Below are 16,744 nucleotides of genomic sequence, written 5' to 3'. Positions count from 1 at the left end.
GTCCCTGGGGATCGCGGGCTGGTCCTTGACCACTGATGGTGCCTGCAAGCGTGAACGCTTGTCTTGGACCAGGAGCTGAGCTGGTGGTGGGAGTCACGTTAACCAGTCTTTGGTCGCAGCAAGCCCAGGGCCTGTTTTGGCAGCTGGGGGCCAGCGGTGCTGCGTGCCAGGGGGTCGCAGGGGCTTGCTGCGGCATCCTGCAGCCCCTGTGACAGCCTCGCTCTGTGTGGCTGGCGGGAGCGCTGCTGTTTGGCCCGTGTGGTTCTGGCACAGGATTTGGGAGCTCAGTTCAAGCCCTTCTCCTGCCTGGCTCTACCCATGCCACGTCCACCCTGAGCCCCAGGCAGCTGCCTGCCTGCTGCCAGCCTCCTGCCCTTCTGCCCAGAGACACTCCAAGACACCGCTACCTTCAGTCTTTATTGGTATAAAAGCCTTCAACCTAAATTGTATCAAAAATGAGGAGGCCTGGTTTCACGACAGGTGGCTCAAAATGGTCACATAAGGGTCATAAGTTAATGGCTGCAGTAAAAAGACTCACAGGAAATTCCATTTGAGAACAGTGACTCAAGTGGTAACTTCAGAGATAAAAACCCTGTGGGGAAGCTAAGCCTGGCTTGGACCTGCCAAAGCCCCCAGCAAGACCCCACCGTGTGACTGTCCCCAGCCAGAGCAGTGGCCCCAGGGCACGGTCCCCCTGCCGCAGTGAGCCCAGCAGCCAGTGCCAGGAGCTCCTCGCCATGGCCCCAGCAGGGAAGGGGCATGAGGAGCAGGACACATTCAGGATGTCGGGAGAGAAGGCAGCAGCTCCCAGGGTGCAGGAGAGCCTGGACCAACTTGGGGCTGGCCTCAAAATCAGAGCTGGCATCATCCCCACTCCTGGTCTCCTCGCAAAGCCCCAGCTGACAGGAGATGGAGATGTCCTTGGGCCAGCTGTGAGGCTACGAAGTCTGTTAAGGCACATCTCAAATATCTGTAAACACTGCTGCCCTCCTGAGGGAGGGTCTGGCGAGCGATTCAAGTAAGGGTGTAAGCAAGAGGGCAGCTCCCCAGCTGTGCCACCCAAGCGCCAGAGCTGGCAGCTCCTCAGCTGCGATGGTGGATGGAGCATCCTTGGTCACCTCCTGGCTGGGGGTGGCTTCAGGGCCACCTTTGGGGGGATGCTCCCCTGGAAGACTGAGGAAGGTGTCATCGGGGGGTGAGGGAGGGCCGGTCCTGGTGGCCCCTTGCCAGAGCACAGCGCCTTGCTCTTCAGTGCTGGGAGAGGCTTGGTGGGCGGCTTCGGCTTCACCTGGTGGGAGGAGAGGAGGGACCTGAGTCCCTCACCTGGGCACCAAGGAGGGACCCAGGCAGGGGGGGAAGAGGAAGGGCTTCCCCCCCAGTCATCAGCTGCCTGGGCTGTCCCACGGATGCGCCCTACATGTCTGGGGCTGGTCAGGCCAGGGGAGGCGGGGGCCATGCCTGAGAGCAGCCCCTGGCTGCAGGAAGGACAGGCCACCCTGCTGTGAGACTGCGGTGGCTTTCGGATGGGCAGTTATCTGTGGGGCCCATCCTGGAGGGGCTGGAGATGTTACCTGGGGGACATGCCAGGGTCAGCCAAAAACTGGGGGGAGAGGCTGCCCTCCCACCCATGCCGCGAAGGCTGCCCTGCACTGGGGTTGTGCAGCTCCCCTACCTGCGGGGCCGGGCGGCAGGGCTCGAGGGGCCGGGCATCCCGAGGGGCTGCCGTGCTGCTGAGCAGATTGGGGTGGCCGATGTCACGGTGGGACAGCTGGCGGCGGGGGGGTCGCGTCCGGCCACCTTCCTGGAAGAGTGGGTTGGCGAGGCCGGCGGCAGGCCCGCTGGAGGGCCTCCTGTGGGGCACAGGGATGATGTGGGGCTTCTTCAGGCACCTCTCGAGCTCGGCCTGCGCGGCCATGGCTCGGCCCCACCGTGGGGCACGTGGGAGAGGAATTACCCTTTCTGGAAGTGCCTGGTCCCCCTGCCCCTGAGGAGCACAATGCCACCGCCGAGCAGGGTGCCGGAGAGCGCCAGCACAGCCAGCACAGACGCCAAGACCACGCTGCCACTCCCTGCGGAGACCCGGTCGGTGTCAGGATGGGCACCCCTGCGCCAGGGCCACCCGATGGGGACGGAGCAGTGCCCACGGGCACCATGGCAGGGCACCGACCCCGTCCCCAGGCTCCCTCCCTGGCATGTGCATCAGGTTGCGGGAGCCGGTGCTGGCCACAGACAGGGGTGCCATACCTGCTGCCATCCCTGAAATCTTCTGCTCGCAGTAGGGCGCTGCCCAGCCTGGCTCGCAGTGACACTCCCGCTTGTGGTTGCACACCTGAGATGAGGGAGGAAAGTGTCAGGGTGGTGGACACACCACAGAGGCCAGGACCACTGCCCGGGCCCCACAGCTGCTCTGGGAGAGGATGACCCTGCAGCGTACCCCGTGGTTGTTGCACTTGGCTGAGCAGTTCTTGTTGCCGTAGACCAAGAGGTTCTGGCAGCGCCCAGCGTAGCAGACCTGGGGGCAGACGAGGGGGCTCTGAGGCTGCCCCAGGTCCCCATGGCTGGCGGTCACTCCCCCCCCCGCCACCCCAGCGCAGCAGCCAGCACGCTCACCATCTCCTCTCCGCACTTGGCGCCGGTGGGCACCAGCCTGAGCTTGGCCACCACCTCGTTGGCGTCACTGCTGGCGATGACCGCCTTGCACTTGAAGCGGCCAAAGAAGAGAGAGTAGGAGCCACCACCGAGGACAGGGCTGGCATTGTCACTCAGGCACAGCAGCGTGCCGCACTTCACATCCCTGTGGGAGAAGCGGCCGTGAGCACCAGCGGCGGGGGCGGCACGGGGATGGGAGCTTTGCTTGGCCCCGCAGTGCTGTGACCAGACATGGACGCCACGGCCCCCACGCCGCCTCCCCAGCTCCTTACTTCGGGCTGCAGGGCCGCTTCCCGTACTCAGTGAGGCAGTGGAGGTGAAGATGTTGCTCGCTGTTGTGCTTAAAGCAGACATCAGGAGCCACCTGGGCCTCTGTGGGACACAGAAAGGGTCATGCGAAGCCAGAACCCAGAGCAAGCCAGTGACACCGGCATCAGTGGCCAGGCTTTAGGGTCAGCAGCCACAGCACCCCAGCGAGGGAAGCAGGAGGGGCCCCCAGCTGAGCGATGCCCTGGCCTGAGGAGCACATCAGGCACATCACCCAGCACGTGGGGTAAGGGGTGGGCAGGGAGGGGGAGCCGCTACCTGCACCCCAGAGCGCACGGCACTGCTCGCCATGTGAGGGGCAGGCCCCGTTGTAGCAGTAGCCATCGCCATTCTGGCAGGGGATGCCATTCTCCTGGAAGACGTCCTCCGGGCACTCGGCGCTGAGGCCAGTGCAGTGCTCGGGCAGGTCGCAGTCATTCTTGCTGGCCCGGCAGAGCACGCTGGCAGCCTTCACCTGCACAGAAAAGGGGATGCTGGCACTGCCTCGACGCTCTTGCATCCTCAGATCCACACAGGCACCACAGCCTGGCAGCACCCTGGTCTTCGAAACATCTCCCAGCAACCCATAGAGTGTCGCTCTGGCACAAAGATATTTGCCATTGACTGAGCAACTGCACAGGACAGAGACACCATCAGGCCTCAGACTGGGTCTTCCCACAACTAAGTCTCTCTCTGCAGGCAACACCTAGTGCTTTGCTTTTAGTCTGGACTTGTCCCAGAGTCCTCTTCCAGCACCCTCTCTTCACATCAAGGCATTTCTTATGTCTGTGTGCAGGAACCAATGTATGTAACTCTCAACTTTCTCTTGGATTAATGGAGCAGGTTGGTTTCCTAGACCAGAAATGGACCATGGTCATCTCTTCTGACCATTGCCCAGTTCTTCAACACCTTTCATCCTGCACCTAAGAGAGCCAGGGGATCTTGGCTCTAGGATGCCAGAAACAGAGGCTGCTTCGTCTTTCCAATCACGATGGTGTCCATGTAGTGAGAGCATCAAATGGAAAGCATGATTCCCAACCAAACTGTTGGGTGCGTTTGGCTCTGGGCAGGCTGCTGCAAAGGTCCTTCAGGCTCTCCAGCAGGCTACAGACACACTTTGCCTCTACCGGGAGCTCTGTGGAGGAGCCCAGGGCAGGACTGCGCACCCACCAGCTCCCTTCCCTGGCAAGCTGGTCACCCCCGCCGGAAGCAATACCTTGCAGTCCTGGCAGCAGTCCCCCCGGGCGCACTCAGCTCCCTCTCTCAGCTGGCAAGTGGTGGCATTGCAGCAGCGGTCGGAGCACTCCTGTGAGACAGGCAGGGACTGAAATCCTCCCAAAAGTCCCCGGAAAGACCCTTTCCTTCTGTCACTGGGTGTTAACGGCAGTGTAGGCAAAACCACAGCATCATGCCTGGTGAGAACCATTCCTGCCGCCTGTTCACCCCCATTACCAACACCAAACCAAAGGACAAGAAGAGATTTTGTTTGTTTTTCAGAACATGGGGCCTGACTTGGGCCCCTGGTCCCTGGTAGCACCCTTTGCACATCTCCAGGAATGAGAAATCAGGAGAATCTCTGTGCTCTCTGCACTGAGGGACCATCCCTTCAGGTCCCAGAGAGGCACTGTGACCCAGGGATTTATCCCAGAGACATTGCCTGGCCGTTGGTCTCGTCTCCCCCCCTGTGATGCAGTGATGGAATGCTAGGGATGAGGAAAAGCTGAGCACGGCTCGTGAAAGGAAAACATGCCGTGATGTCCCCCTCCTTGGATCACCCCTTTGGAGGATATGCTGGGGAGATGTCCATCTTTCCTAGCCACGCTCCTGCTACAACCACAGCCAGCTACATGAAGCAGGAGGACCACATGTCCAAGTTAACAAATATCCTCCACAAGTTATGTTTTGGTACAAGCATCAGGAACACAAGGAAGATGAGTCTTGCAAAGCATGATGTCCAGGGAAGAAGCTTGCACGACCTTTTCCGAGTCTGAATGACAGGCCTCAGGTCCCTGACACCCACCCTCCTTCCTGGGCTCTCAGAGATCGTGCCTACCTCCGGCGTGCCACAGTCGCACTGCTCCCCCCGCTCCACAAACTGGTTCCCGCACACCGGCCCTCCGTACAGCTCATCCGCCCTGGGGACGTTCAGCAGACAGCTGGTCCTGGGGTCCCCGAGGAACTGCCACATGTCCTGCTCGCTACAGTGGCTGAAGAGCTTGGGGTAAACCAAGCTGAAGGGGCACAAAGATAGACAGTCCTGAGCAGAGAGGAGGAGATCCAAGGGCCCTCGCGCCCACCAGCCCAGGGTGAAGCTGGAGGGCCACCAACAGACTCAAAGGCACCAACAGACCCTTGAAGTGCAGCTTTAAGTGAAGTGTCCACCCAGACCTGACCATCTCACAGGCTTCACCCCATCAGGACAGTGCTGGAGGACACCTTGAAATATTTGCTGCCCAGGGACAGTCCTCTTTCTCCTTCACTCACCCAACACTCGCCGCCATGACACATCCTCCATCAGCTTTGGGGACAGGACAGTGGCAGCCAGCAACATCTTCATCATGAGACATTCCCAGGTTGTGCCCCATCTCATGAGCCATGGTGGATGCAGCGCCGATAGGATTTGTGCTGTGGTCCTGTGGGACAAGAAGTGCAGCATGGTTCAAATGCTCTCCACGACATCTCCACGGGGCCCACTGGGGCTCTTCAACCACTCAGTGACAGGTCTGGCTGCAATTCATTCCCTAATGCTGCCATGCTGAGGTAAAGGAAGACAAAACCTGGACTTGGTCCCATGGCCCCTGAAGACCCCCCCAGACTGAGGTCTCAGGGGTGTAAGTGAGCTTAGGTATGGTGGCTACTCTGAAATGATGTTTTGTGGTGGTTCTGGACAGCTGCAAGTCCCATGGCTGATGGCTCCCACTCCAGCAAAGGATGCCCTTCCTGGGGAGGGACAAGGAGCACAGCCAGGATGGCCAAGGAGCAATTGCAAACCAAGTCCCAACCACCTGACAGGTGGTGAGAGAAGTCCCATGTCCACAGAGTTGTTCTGGGAGGCTCTTCAGAGCTCAGGTATATCAGAGCCCTCTGCAGGCACCCAGCTGGGTTTCCACAGCTACCTGAAGCCCTGGCACTTCTCTCGTGGTCAGTCACTCAGGGGACGGAGATGCCAGAGACCAGCTCCAGCCCTAAGGCTGCAGAGGGGAAAAGCTGGAGACCAGTGAAAGAGATACTTGCTCTGGAAAACACAATGCAGGGAGCGCAGACCGTTGGACCACTGCTGCTCTCCCGACGCATGCCCGGGCAGTGGAACCCACCTGGTTGACACCGCCTGAGTCTCTGGTGCACATCACAAGCTTCTTGGCGAGCCCTACGGTCGTGCCATGGAAGTCTATGCCCCTGTGGGATTGAGATGCCACTGTGACCATGTGGCCCAGGCAGCAGCAGGACTGCAAGGACGGTGAGGTGGTGGCCCCTCGTCCTTACGTGATCAGCTGGGCATTGTCGTGCGGCTTCCTCCGCAGCAGCTCTGCCTCTCGCCAGTGGAGGAAATTGTCCAGTGTCACCTCTGGGTTGGGACTGACGATGATTTTGTCCTTGTGGCTCCACACCTCCAAGCCGATCAAGGCCACCCGCAGACGAAGAGGCTGATAAAGCTGGGGTGGGAGAAAGCCCGGAGAGAGCACTTGGATTTGAGCTGCATAAGCAGAGGGAAGGTCCCACCTCCCCTGGGGAAACCACCACCAAGCCCAGGACCCCACCTCACTGTCCAATATCAGCTCCTTCACCCCCTCAATAAAAAACACAAGCTGGGGTGATCCCATAGACCCGGGGACCTCTGGGCTCTCTGGGCTGGTGACGGCTGGGCTGCTGCTCCCACACCACCGACCAAAGAGTGAGGCTGAAGCAAAGCAAGCAGAACCCCCTCACTTGGTGCATGGCGTCCGTCACCCCCCCCTTCATTAGCAACCACTCCAGTTTGAGAGCAGCCATGGGACATGCTCCGGGGGTTTACAAGAAGAAATTTCTCACCCCTTCCCTTATGAGAGACCTGGGAGGCAGCTGTCCTGCACTCCTGAGGACCCAGGGCTGAGCTGCTCGCCATGTCCACCTTGCACACCCCGTTGGCCAAGGGACTTGGCCACCCTGTGGCAGCCCACCTACGGGCTTAAGATCAGCTCCAGCTCCATCACCCTACCCATGCCAGTCTCTCCTCTGCTGTGTTCATGCCCGTGCTGGCACTGCAGGGCACGTGTGGGAGCAGAGAGGACAGATCCAGATCCCTGGGCTCACCTTGTCAACGTGGTTCACGATTTCCTTCATGCGGTTCTGCACTGTGCGCAAGTCCTTGTGTTTCCTGAACTACAGGAAGGACAGAGAGATATTTCCAGGCTGGCTTTGACCTCCTCGCTGCAGTGGATGACAGCAAAAATGCAGGGACCAGCTCAACCCACCCCACGCTTACCTCCTCGTTGTCCACAACCAGGACCAGCTCCACGTATCGGGGACCTTTGTGTAACGGAGCTGATTTCTGGAAGGGAAGAGGAAAGTGAGCACAAAGAGGGGCTCAGCTCTGCAGTTTCCCGAGCCCTGTGGTTGACCCTCCTGTGTGATGTGTTGGATCCTGGGGCATCTTCCAATGTTATTCAAGGCTAGCAGGTCTTCTGGCTCTGCTTTCTGATGTTACTCTGCTGGGTGTTTCAGATGTCTTCCAACATACAAGGAAAAACCCAAGTCTGCTACTGGGATAAGGCATGAGAGAGGCTCTGCGGGCAACACGGAACTCATGGGGTAGGAGGATGGATGCTCCTGCTAATGGTACAGGATCTGAAGACTTGTTCCCACCAGCAGTTAGGCCACTGGGAGCAACCCGTGTTTGGATACCCAACTAACAATGCGTGGGGGAAGAGCATCTCCAAGAGATGTGGTATGGCCCCACTCCTTTCCTGGACTTCACAGGACCTAGGCTTTTGCAAACTCAGCTACAGGAAAGAGAAGCAATGTAATCCTTAACCCAGCGGTAGAGCTTCATGGCTGCAGGAATTTTCGGTTCGTGGTCATATTCCAGGGTGGCACTGGAGTCTTGGCACGTGCCACGCTTTCCCCGCAGGTGAGCTGCTCTGTACACTGCGTGCCGGCCAGCCACATCCTCCTCCAGGGGCTCCAGCAGGAACGTGGTCTCATTCACCTGGAAAAACCCACTGCCAAGAGAGAGGGTGGGTGTCAGGTTGGGGAGATGTCCTGCAGGACATGGACAGACCCTACATGCACCCCCACAAATGCGTGTGAGATGAAATATAGCTGCCAAATCCCAGCCAGGAAACCACCCCACCCCTTCATGGTTTCCACAGGCAGCTCGGATGAGCTGCAGGCCACTAGTGGGCTGTGACAGTCAAGTCCTTCTGGCCACGTGGATGAAACTACCCTCAGTGCAAAGCCCCAAGCAGCCCTGCTGTGCAAAGGCACAGGGTGCAAGACCCCACAGCAACGCAAGGGTCTGGGCGCCTCTTCGCTGTGACCTCGCTGAGCCCAAGAGCACATCAAGGAGGTGCAGCAGGACAGAGCTGACCTGGGGCATGCAGGGCAATGGGGAGCAATAGGAAATGTCTCCATTTGCTTTCAGAGGCTGCAGAAGCACCGGTTGAACAAAAGGACTATCAGGGAGGCTGGAAACCAGCTGCTGGGCTGGGAGGGAGCAAACCGAGTGTCCCGATTTTGGCAGGGACAGAGTTAATTTTCTTCCTGGCAGCTGGTTAGTGCTGTGTTTTGGATTTAGGATGAGAATACTGTTGAAAACACACTGATGTTATAGTTGTTGCCAAGAAATCAAGGGCTTTTCAGCATCTCATAGTGCCCTGCCAACGAGAAGGTGGGGGATGTCCAAGATGCCGGGAGGGAGCATGGCCAGGACAGATGATCCAAACTGCCCAAAGAGATATTCCACGCCATATGACATCGTGTTCTGTATATAACTGGGGGGTGAGCCAGGAGGTGGGTCAGCTTGGAAACTTGCTAGGCATCGGCTTTGAGTGGTGAGCAATTGTGTTGTCTATCACTTGTTTTGTATATTATTTTATCTCATTTTCAATTCTCTCCCTGGTCCTTGGGGGGCCGGGGGGAGGGGGGAAGGGGTGGAAGGAGGTAAGAAAACTGCTGTGTGGTTGTTTTAGCTGCCGGCCGGGCTTAACCACAACACCGTGGCACAGCATCCGTGTCTGGTGGCAAGGGGAGTATCCTGTACTCTGGGCAGCAGAAATGTCCCAGGGCTCAGCAAGGAGAAGTGCCCAGCCAGGTTTAATGCAGCATTTCTGCTGAGCAGCTCTGGCCTTCAAGATGCTTTCTGTAAGGTGTCCCATCTGCCCGGTCTGTACCGTTCTTGTCTCCTGTCCCGCCCTTGCACATCTCCTCCTCCTGAGATACAAGGATATCAAGTGTCTCACACACGCACAAGCTGAGTGAGCCAAGCTCACAGCAAACACAAGCCCTCCTCTCAAAGCGAGGAGATGGCTGCCACACAGCTCCAGCAGGTGTATGAGTCCCTGGGTGCTCCAGGAACAGCCATCCTCCTCACACGTCCCCCTGCAAGGGACCCCCCTCCTCTCTGGCTTGCTCTCTTGCAGTGTCTGGCTGCCAGCAGGATACGAATCTTCCATGGGTAACTGAGCAACCTTGCGTGGACCTGGTGGCTTGGGCTTCTGCTGATAAATGCAGGGAGACCCCAGGCAGCTTTTGAGGAACGAGCACCAGCACGGGCAGCAGCCGGTGGGAGGCAGGAGACGCAGCTGGCCCGATGCACCGCGTGCGTTCCTTTTCTTTTTGGAAACGCACTCCAAGAGCTTGGCACGGCTCAGAGGAGATGCGCCGGCGTGGCCTGTGCATCGCCATGAGCACACCTTTGTGTCACCAGCTGCAGCACTCGGGGAGAGTTTGTTCCAGCCTGCCTGGGGAAGAGAGGACCGATCCAGGACAAGCTGTCCAGGGAGGGCACTCCTGCCCGCACCTCCCGCTGTGCCCCGGTTTCCAGTCTCATCCCATGCCACCGGCCAACCCCCTCCAGAACAGCAGGCTGAGCAGCAAAATGCAGTGTGCTTTTCCTGCTAGGCGCTGAGCCATAGAGGTCAGCACTCCCACTGCCAGCAGGAAAAGGGACGTCGTCCTCTCTTCCTCCTGGGAAAGCTGAGCAATCCCTCCATCAGCACAGGGCCGGCTGGCCAGGGCTTCGTCACACCAGCTCACCGTTACACGGCACTGTGTCTGCCAGGAGCAACACCACTGCGTGCACCGAGGCCAGGCTCGATGCTGTCCTCTGGGCAGCCGTGCTGCCCCAGGGCAGTCAGAGGTCCTACCTGAGCCCACCGCAGGTGCTGATGCTCGCTGCTGAGTCAGCGTATCCTCGTACATGGCCCTGGTAAAAGCAGTGGTCCTGCCGCCGAGAGAGAGGAGAGGTGTAAAGCGGGTCTGCACAGCAGGACCCCACAGGAGTGGGGAAACTGCTCTCCCCAGAGCCAGACCCATACCTGAACATCTGGCTTCTCCGTGATCTCCGTGCCATCAGCCGAGTAGTGTGTCTCAGTGTAGTGCTGCCCCAGCAGCTCCCTGCAGGATGGGCAAGGGGCGTCAGCAGTGACCCCAGTTTTGGGGAGAGGATGGAAAGCTTTGGGGACGAGGTTGGTCAGGTTGGGTATGGTGGGCCCATGACCTCCTTGGATGGATTTGGCAAGGAGGGGAAAAAAAAAAAACAAAAAAAAACCCCCAAAAAACCAAAAAGATATTTTGCTAGTGAGGATCTGGGCTGAGGGCTTAGATCGCTGGTGTGGTGATGCTGGACCTTGGAGAAGTGATGTTCACAGCAAGGGTGGGACTCAAACCTCCCTCCGGCCATCCCACTGTGCCCACCCACACTCACTTGTTCTTCTCCAGCTGCAGGAGGTAGTCCCTGCCTTCAGCACGGACGCTGTAGAGGACGCTGTCTGGGTAGATGCTCTGCATGAAAGATGACAGCACAGACCCACAGTCACCAGGGGCAAGAGCTACAGAAGAGAGGACCTGCCCAGAAAGGGGATGGGGTCTGCATCTGCCCTGCTGGAAGGTGGCTGTGGGACGGGGAGCCTGGCTGCTCACCCTGGAGGCATCCGGCAAAGATGCAGGAAATCAGAAGAGAAGCAAGCAAACATGTGGGCAATAACACAAATCCTCAGCACATCCTGAGATAAAGAACAGGTCACCAGCAACGAAACAGAGTCAGCAAAGCCTGGTTTCCCATGTCAGACACACGGCTGCAAATGGCTGTGCCAGAAACAGAGGTTTCCTACTCATCAACCACAAAGCTCCTTTTTTGGGGACTGAATGCAGCACTTACTTACTCAGTGGCTGAACCACAAAAATCCCAGAGCCTAACAGCTCTCATCAGCAGAGACTTCCTTATCTCTGACGGATATGACGTGCAACATCACGGTTAGAGAATAACCTTCTTTTGGCTCTCATCTGCTACTGAGAGTAGATTTTAGTATCACCATGTGCCAGATCCCCTGAGCATCACCCTAGTGCTGGTGGAAGGGACCTCAAGGCATCTCAAGTCCAACCTCCAGTCACTATGGCTGGGTCAGGGTGGCCATGGCTCAGCCCAGCCGAGCCCTGAACCCCCAGGATGGAGATATCCCTCCAGAAGAAGTGTTTCCCTCTGGGATGTCTTGTGATCTCCATCTGCAGAGATCGGGCCACAGACCTCCGGAGGTCCCGTCCCTCCTGGGCCGCTGAGAAAGAACGAGCCCTTGCATGGTGCCCCATATCAGGCTGCACCCTTGGCCCCAGGGGACCTCCTCAGTCACCGCTGCAGCACAGAGAGCTCTCCTGAGGGCACATCCTCAGCTCTTACGGGATCCCCAGGGTGGAGACGTGAGCAAAAGGCAGAGCAAGTGTCTCCCACAGGGCCAGCATTCCTCCAGAATGAGGTGTGCGGCCTCTCCCCGGGGAGGATGACAGCACCTGCTGTCATCAGACAGCTCAGCACCGCCAGGGGTGATCTGCAACCTGGCAGGAGCTGGGGCTGAGCGGGAAGTCCTGCTGACTCAGCGCCAGCGGGGCCAGGTATAAGAGGGTTTGCCCATCACTCAGTCGCCCCCCAGTTCTACCCGGTTTGCATTTCCAGTCTGAGGTGATGGGCTGCCAGCTGCAAAACATCCTCTCTGCACACCAAGCAGGTCGCCACAAGCCTGCCGGGCAGCCCCAGCTGCACTGCTGGCATGCAGGTGTGCTCACAGGTCCCCAGAAAATTCTTCTCTTATGAACAGCGTCTCCTGCCTGACGTGGCCATCCTGTCCTGTGTCTGCTGACAAAGTGATGCTTTGTTATTGTTGGCAGCGCCGGAGCCAGAAGAGGTCTTAAAAAAAAATGGCAGGAAAGCACTTGGAAGGGGGTGGTGGGTCAGAGACCGTCTCTTGGAGACAACCACAGGGCAAGTTGAGGGGAAAAAAAAAAAAGTCCCGATAAAGCTTCTCTGAATCACCCCCTTTCTTATTAGCATGGGGATTTGCCAGGGCTCCAGATGGGAAGGCTGTGAAAGCGCAGGCAGCTCAGCCCTGCTAACCCTGTGACCGCGCTGAGCAAGCAAAGCAGAGCCGTGGCCACGGCACACCAAGGGGAGGGATTTCTTCCAGCTGGTCTTACTGAAAGACGCAGAGAGCTCACAGAGGATCAGGATGGGATGCCACCATCCCACCCCAGCACAGGGTATTTCTTCCCTGGTGGGAAGAGGTGACGGGTCTCGTTAGGACAGTGAGGATGGGGCTCATTGTGCCGTGCCATGTATCAGAGGAGCTGCAGCACAAGAGAGGAGGAAAAGAAGGCAGGTCACTGGGCCACCACCATCCCTTGCCCCTGCTCCATCCAGCCCCACCGCTCACTCTGCAATGTCCTGCTGCTTTCGGCAGAGCCCCAGGCTGGGCCAGCAGGAGCTGGGCTGTCTTCATAGGAGAGCAACAGGAAGGTGAGGAGAGATCAACAGCTGAGGGAGAAGCCAGCCGCTTGCAACACTGGGTCAATACAGCTCTTTGAAACACTGGAGCGTGGGGATGAGAGACATGTCACCTCTACAATCAAGAGCATCTAACTACAAGTCTTTTTGAAGGCCCTTCTTGCTCTTTTTTCAGGTCCCTTTCCATGAAGGACTCAGGTTTGCCACACACCCTGTTATGGCCCTTCTAAGGATGGGCAGGAGAAGACCATGGTCGGTGGGAAGGCTGGCATCCCAGGAGATCCTATGCTGCAGGACCCAGGTCTCCATCCCCTCTGCAATACTGAACATTTTGATTTAAGCAAAGCCACAGGGGTCCTAGTCTGCTTCAAACCTCACCTGGCAGGTGCTCTGCTGGACCAACCCCATGTGTCCCAACTGCTTTGATCCCTTTGCACCAGGAGCCAGCTCTTGGCCCATGCCCATGCCAGCCAGACACTGCTAATGCAAAGCCACAGGAGGAGCTGGCTCAGAAAATGCCCTTCCAGCTACCTGTCTCCACTTCAAAGAGGGGCTTCGTGGTGGTCAAGCCTTGCTGAGAACCTCTTCCCCACCAAGGTCGCTGGGAGAGCAAACCCAACGTTTGTGGAAGAGAAGGAAAATGGCTTGAAAGGCAGGAGACGTCATACCCTCAGTACAGCAGGTTTGGGAGCTCCAAGGACCACCCAATCCAAGACCAAATCCAGGTGCAATGCATGGTTGTCCCAAAGTACACAGCTCAAGACAGATGTCTTCTCCTGTGCCGTGGAAAGCAGAGGAACCCCAAGATGGGTGAGCTCCCCTTTCCGGGGGAGATTGGTGCAGAGCCGCCTGGCGCACCCAGCACAGATGGTGTCTCTAAATAGCCTGGGGAATGTTTATCTCATGGACAAGTTTAGGTTTCTAGAGCAGAGAAAACAGATGCTTTCGGGGAGTGTTTTTGAAGCTAGTTTATCAGGAAGGGTTTGAATCACAGATGAACATGCTGTACGAAGAGTTTACTGGGAAATAAACGTCCCCAGCCCCTCCATCTCATCAGGTGCTAAAGTCAGTGTTTTTCAGTCCTGGAAAATTAATCCATGTATTTTGCTGAATTTCACTTTAAGGCAATGAGGAAAGCATCTTTGAGGTCAAGGCCATCATCCTATGGATGTCAACTCTGAGCGCTCAAAACTACTGAGTCAAACCCCATTCCTTCCTCCAAATTACAAGGTTTCCCAAGAAAAATAACACTGGCTTGCTTTCATGTGGGTTTCTGCAGCTTTCTGATTCTTATTTGCCTGTCCCAAAGGACGAAAAAAAAAAATCAACTTCAGCAAACACAGCAAGAAAAGTGCTTACAGCTCAGCGAGGCTTTGCAAATCCCTCCTTAAGCAAAGACCAGATGTCACAAGATCACTGAAAGACTGTAAGAGGTTGCACCACTGGGTAATGTCTCCAAAGAAAGCACTAGAGAAAGCAGCCCCCTCCCATCCAAGAGTCCACCCTGCCATCTGCAGTTCCTATTTTGACCCAAAACAGTCCAGGAAAGCTGATCTGATCAACTACTTCAAGATCTCCACCCTCTGGGATGGAAGCAACGCACGAAAACATGCACCAGGTCATTCTTCTGACACAAGGCGAAGAGAGTCCAGCTCCGAGCCCAGTGTTGGGCCAGTGGGGTCCAGCTCCAAGCCAAGTGTTGGGCCAAAAGGGTCCAGCACCAAGCCCAGTAGTGGGCCAAAGGTCTCAGCCGATTGCAACACCCTCCCCGGACCCCCCCGCAAGGCAGCGAGGGAAGCTGTGCCAAGCTAGTATTGGGGAGGCGACACGACTCACCCGTGGCCTAGAGAGGTCCCTCTTCCCCCGAGGCACCAGCACCTTCCGTGGTGTCACCATGTCATACGTCTCGACATGGGCGAGCTTCTCCTCCAGCCTGGCAGCGGCACCTGGCAAAAGTCAAAGAGCTTTGAGCTGGGATCCCCAGAAACAACCGAGCCCGGGGCCAATGGAAGCAGCCAACGTGAAGGTGCAGGGAAGAGCCAAGATACGTGCAGGGAATGCAACTCCTTGATGGACTCCAGGGATGCTCCAGCTTCCCCATCCCCAGTGCCCACAGGGTGCTCAGCATGACCCTTGGGCGAGCAGGTCCCTTCAAGGCTGGAAAACCCTGCTAAGACCCTGGTGCACAGACAGAGATGGAGGTTTTTCAGCTCCCTGTCTTGATGCCACAGTTTGTGGCTTGGAGCCTGGCAGCTGCCGAGGGTTTTGTTTTGGAGAACAGCTCGCATCTGGGCTGGCTCAGCCCTCCTCCCATCCTCTTTTTTTGATGCCAGAAGGGAGGCATTTTTGCCATAAACCCTTCACCTTCCCTGGAAGCCCCGAACCGGGAGCTTTCGCTGCAGCTGTGCTTGTGCTCCCGGGGTTAGATGGGGCCAGCGGCACCCACGGCGAGGCGGCAGCAGAGCAGGGTGCTCCGTCTGCGGGTGCCTGGCGGCCTTCGCCCACGGCACCCGAGCAGGAGCCAGGAGCCTCATCACCACCCCCTCGGCCGGCTGAGTCACCAGTCCCCCCCGCCAGCACGCCGCAGGCTGGCGCTGACAAATTTCCCCTGGCTCGCAGGAGCCTGCTCGCTGAGGTGCCTTTACATAATGGCGGGCGTCCCAGCTGCGCGGGTGGCCGTGGGGCCACAGCGGGCCAGGGCGGAGGTCACCGACAGCATCCCTCCGCCATGGGGCTGCCTGCGAGCGGAGCTGGCCAAGGGCGGCGAGCCTGGACCTCAGCACCCCTTTCTCCATCCTTCGCCCTCGAGGGAGCTGGGGGACGCGATGCCAGCGGTGCCCGCTTAATCCCCTGGTGACCCCAGGGCTCAGCCTGGCAGACAAAGCAGCCCAAACCTTGCCGAGCTGTCACCCGTCCCAAAAAGCCACCCCACACCCAGCTCCCGCCCTGCACATCCCCTCCCGTGCCGCTTCCCGGCGTCCCCGTAATTCTGGCAGGGAAAAGCATCCCCCCACACCCCCCCGCCCCGGCTCCCACCGCCACCCCGACCGGTACCTCCAACCCTGCCCCAGGGCAGAAGACCCCCGGGGAGCCGGGCTTTTGCCCCGAGCCCCCCCAAAACTTCACGCCCGTCCCGTCGGCTGCCTGGGGGCTGCCTGCCCTTGCCTGGGACCCCACGCCCGCCGGGGACCCCACGCCCGCCCGCCCCACGCTCACCGTGGACCAGCAGCAGCAGCAGCAGGCGCAGCAGGAGCCGGCGGAGCGGGAGGAGCGGCGGGGCCATGGCTCGGAGGTGCCCGCCGTGCCCGGCCACCAGAGCCGCCGCGCCGGCAGCCCCCGCTCGTCGTGACTCACCGCCGCTGGCGGGACGGGACGGGGCGGGACGGGGCGGGGATGGGCGGGGGGCTCCGTGCGGAGCGGGGGGGAGGGCAGGCGGGGGGGGGGGACGGGGCCGTGGGGTATCGGGGCGGGGCGTGTGTGTGTGTGTCCGTGAGGTGGATTTTTTTTTTGGGAGGGGGGTGTCTGTGGGGTATGGGGGATGGGCCACAGAGCACCGGGGACTGTACACGAGGTATCGGGGAGGGTCCGTGGGGCGTTGAGGGGGGTGTCCGTGGGACATCAGGAAGGGTTTGTGGGGTATCGGGGGGAGGTGCGTGCGGCATCGGGGCGGTGGGTGTCCGACTCTCTGGGCGGCTTTGGGGAGAGTCCAGGAGGTGTCAGGGAGGGTCCACCGCCTGGAGAGGCACGTCCATGTCCCGGGCACTGCAGGGCTCCACAGGGCACTGGGGGGGTGACAGCAGGGCATCAGGGGGGCTCCGA

General features: G+C 58.8%; 1 protein-coding gene across 6 annotated transcripts; it reads right to left on the bottom strand.

Annotated features, from left to right (window-relative positions):
• Positions 1-396: 396 nt before the first annotated feature.
• ADAM8 (ADAM metallopeptidase domain 8) lies at positions 397-16,309 on the bottom strand. Of its 6 annotated transcripts, none has more exons than XM_075759049.1 (21): positions 16,142-16,309; positions 14,762-14,871; positions 10,859-10,998; positions 10,470-10,548; positions 10,299-10,375; positions 7,967-8,153; positions 7,418-7,483; positions 7,246-7,314; positions 6,439-6,608; positions 6,270-6,351; positions 5,440-5,588; positions 5,009-5,186; positions 4,172-4,261; positions 3,235-3,430; positions 2,922-3,021; positions 2,611-2,794; positions 2,435-2,512; positions 2,245-2,329; positions 1,955-2,069; positions 1,673-1,850; positions 397-1,288 (listed from the first exon to the last, which is right to left on the bottom strand). In XM_075759049.1, the coding sequence occupies exons 1-21, from the start codon at positions 16,206-16,208 to the stop codon at positions 1,115-1,117; spliced, it is 2,574 nt and encodes an 857-aa protein (XP_075615164.1). In that variant the 5' UTR covers positions 16,209-16,309; the 3' UTR covers positions 397-1,114. The 6 variants fall into 6 exon arrangements, with proteins under 6 accessions (XP_075615164.1, XP_075615167.1, XP_075615163.1 ...); XM_075759052.1 differs by having other exon boundaries at positions 10,859-10,935; XM_075759048.1 differs by lacking the exon at positions 397-1,288 and adding an exon at positions 1,368-1,571.
• Positions 16,310-16,744: the final 435 nt, after the last annotated feature.

The sequence above is a fragment of the Balearica regulorum genome, chromosome 7 (assembly GCF_011004875.1).
Source record: "Balearica regulorum gibbericeps isolate bBalReg1 chromosome 7, bBalReg1.pri, whole genome shotgun sequence".
NCBI classification, from domain to species: domain Eukaryota; kingdom Metazoa; phylum Chordata; class Aves; order Gruiformes; family Gruidae; genus Balearica; species Balearica regulorum.
The sequence above is the reverse complement of the archived record's forward strand: the minus strand, read 5'-3'. Positions and strand labels throughout refer to the sequence as shown.

What these genes read in the sequence shown, in the direction of transcription:
- ADAM8 (XM_075759048.1), bottom strand. Translation starts at nt 16,208, where the DNA reads ATGGCCCCGCCGCTCCTCCCGCTCCGCCGGCTCCTGCTGCGCCTGCTG. An exon ending in GTCATGGCGGCGAGTGTTGG is followed by an intron (nt 5,187 to 5,439) that starts GTGAGTGAAGGA and finishes GTGCCCCTTCAG; the next exon opens with CTTGGTTTACCCCAAGCTCT. An exon ending in ACTGCTGCCAGGACTGCAAG is followed by an intron (nt 3,431 to 4,171) that starts GTATTGCTTCCG and finishes TTTTCTGTGCAG; the next exon opens with GTGAAGGCTGCCAGCGTGCT.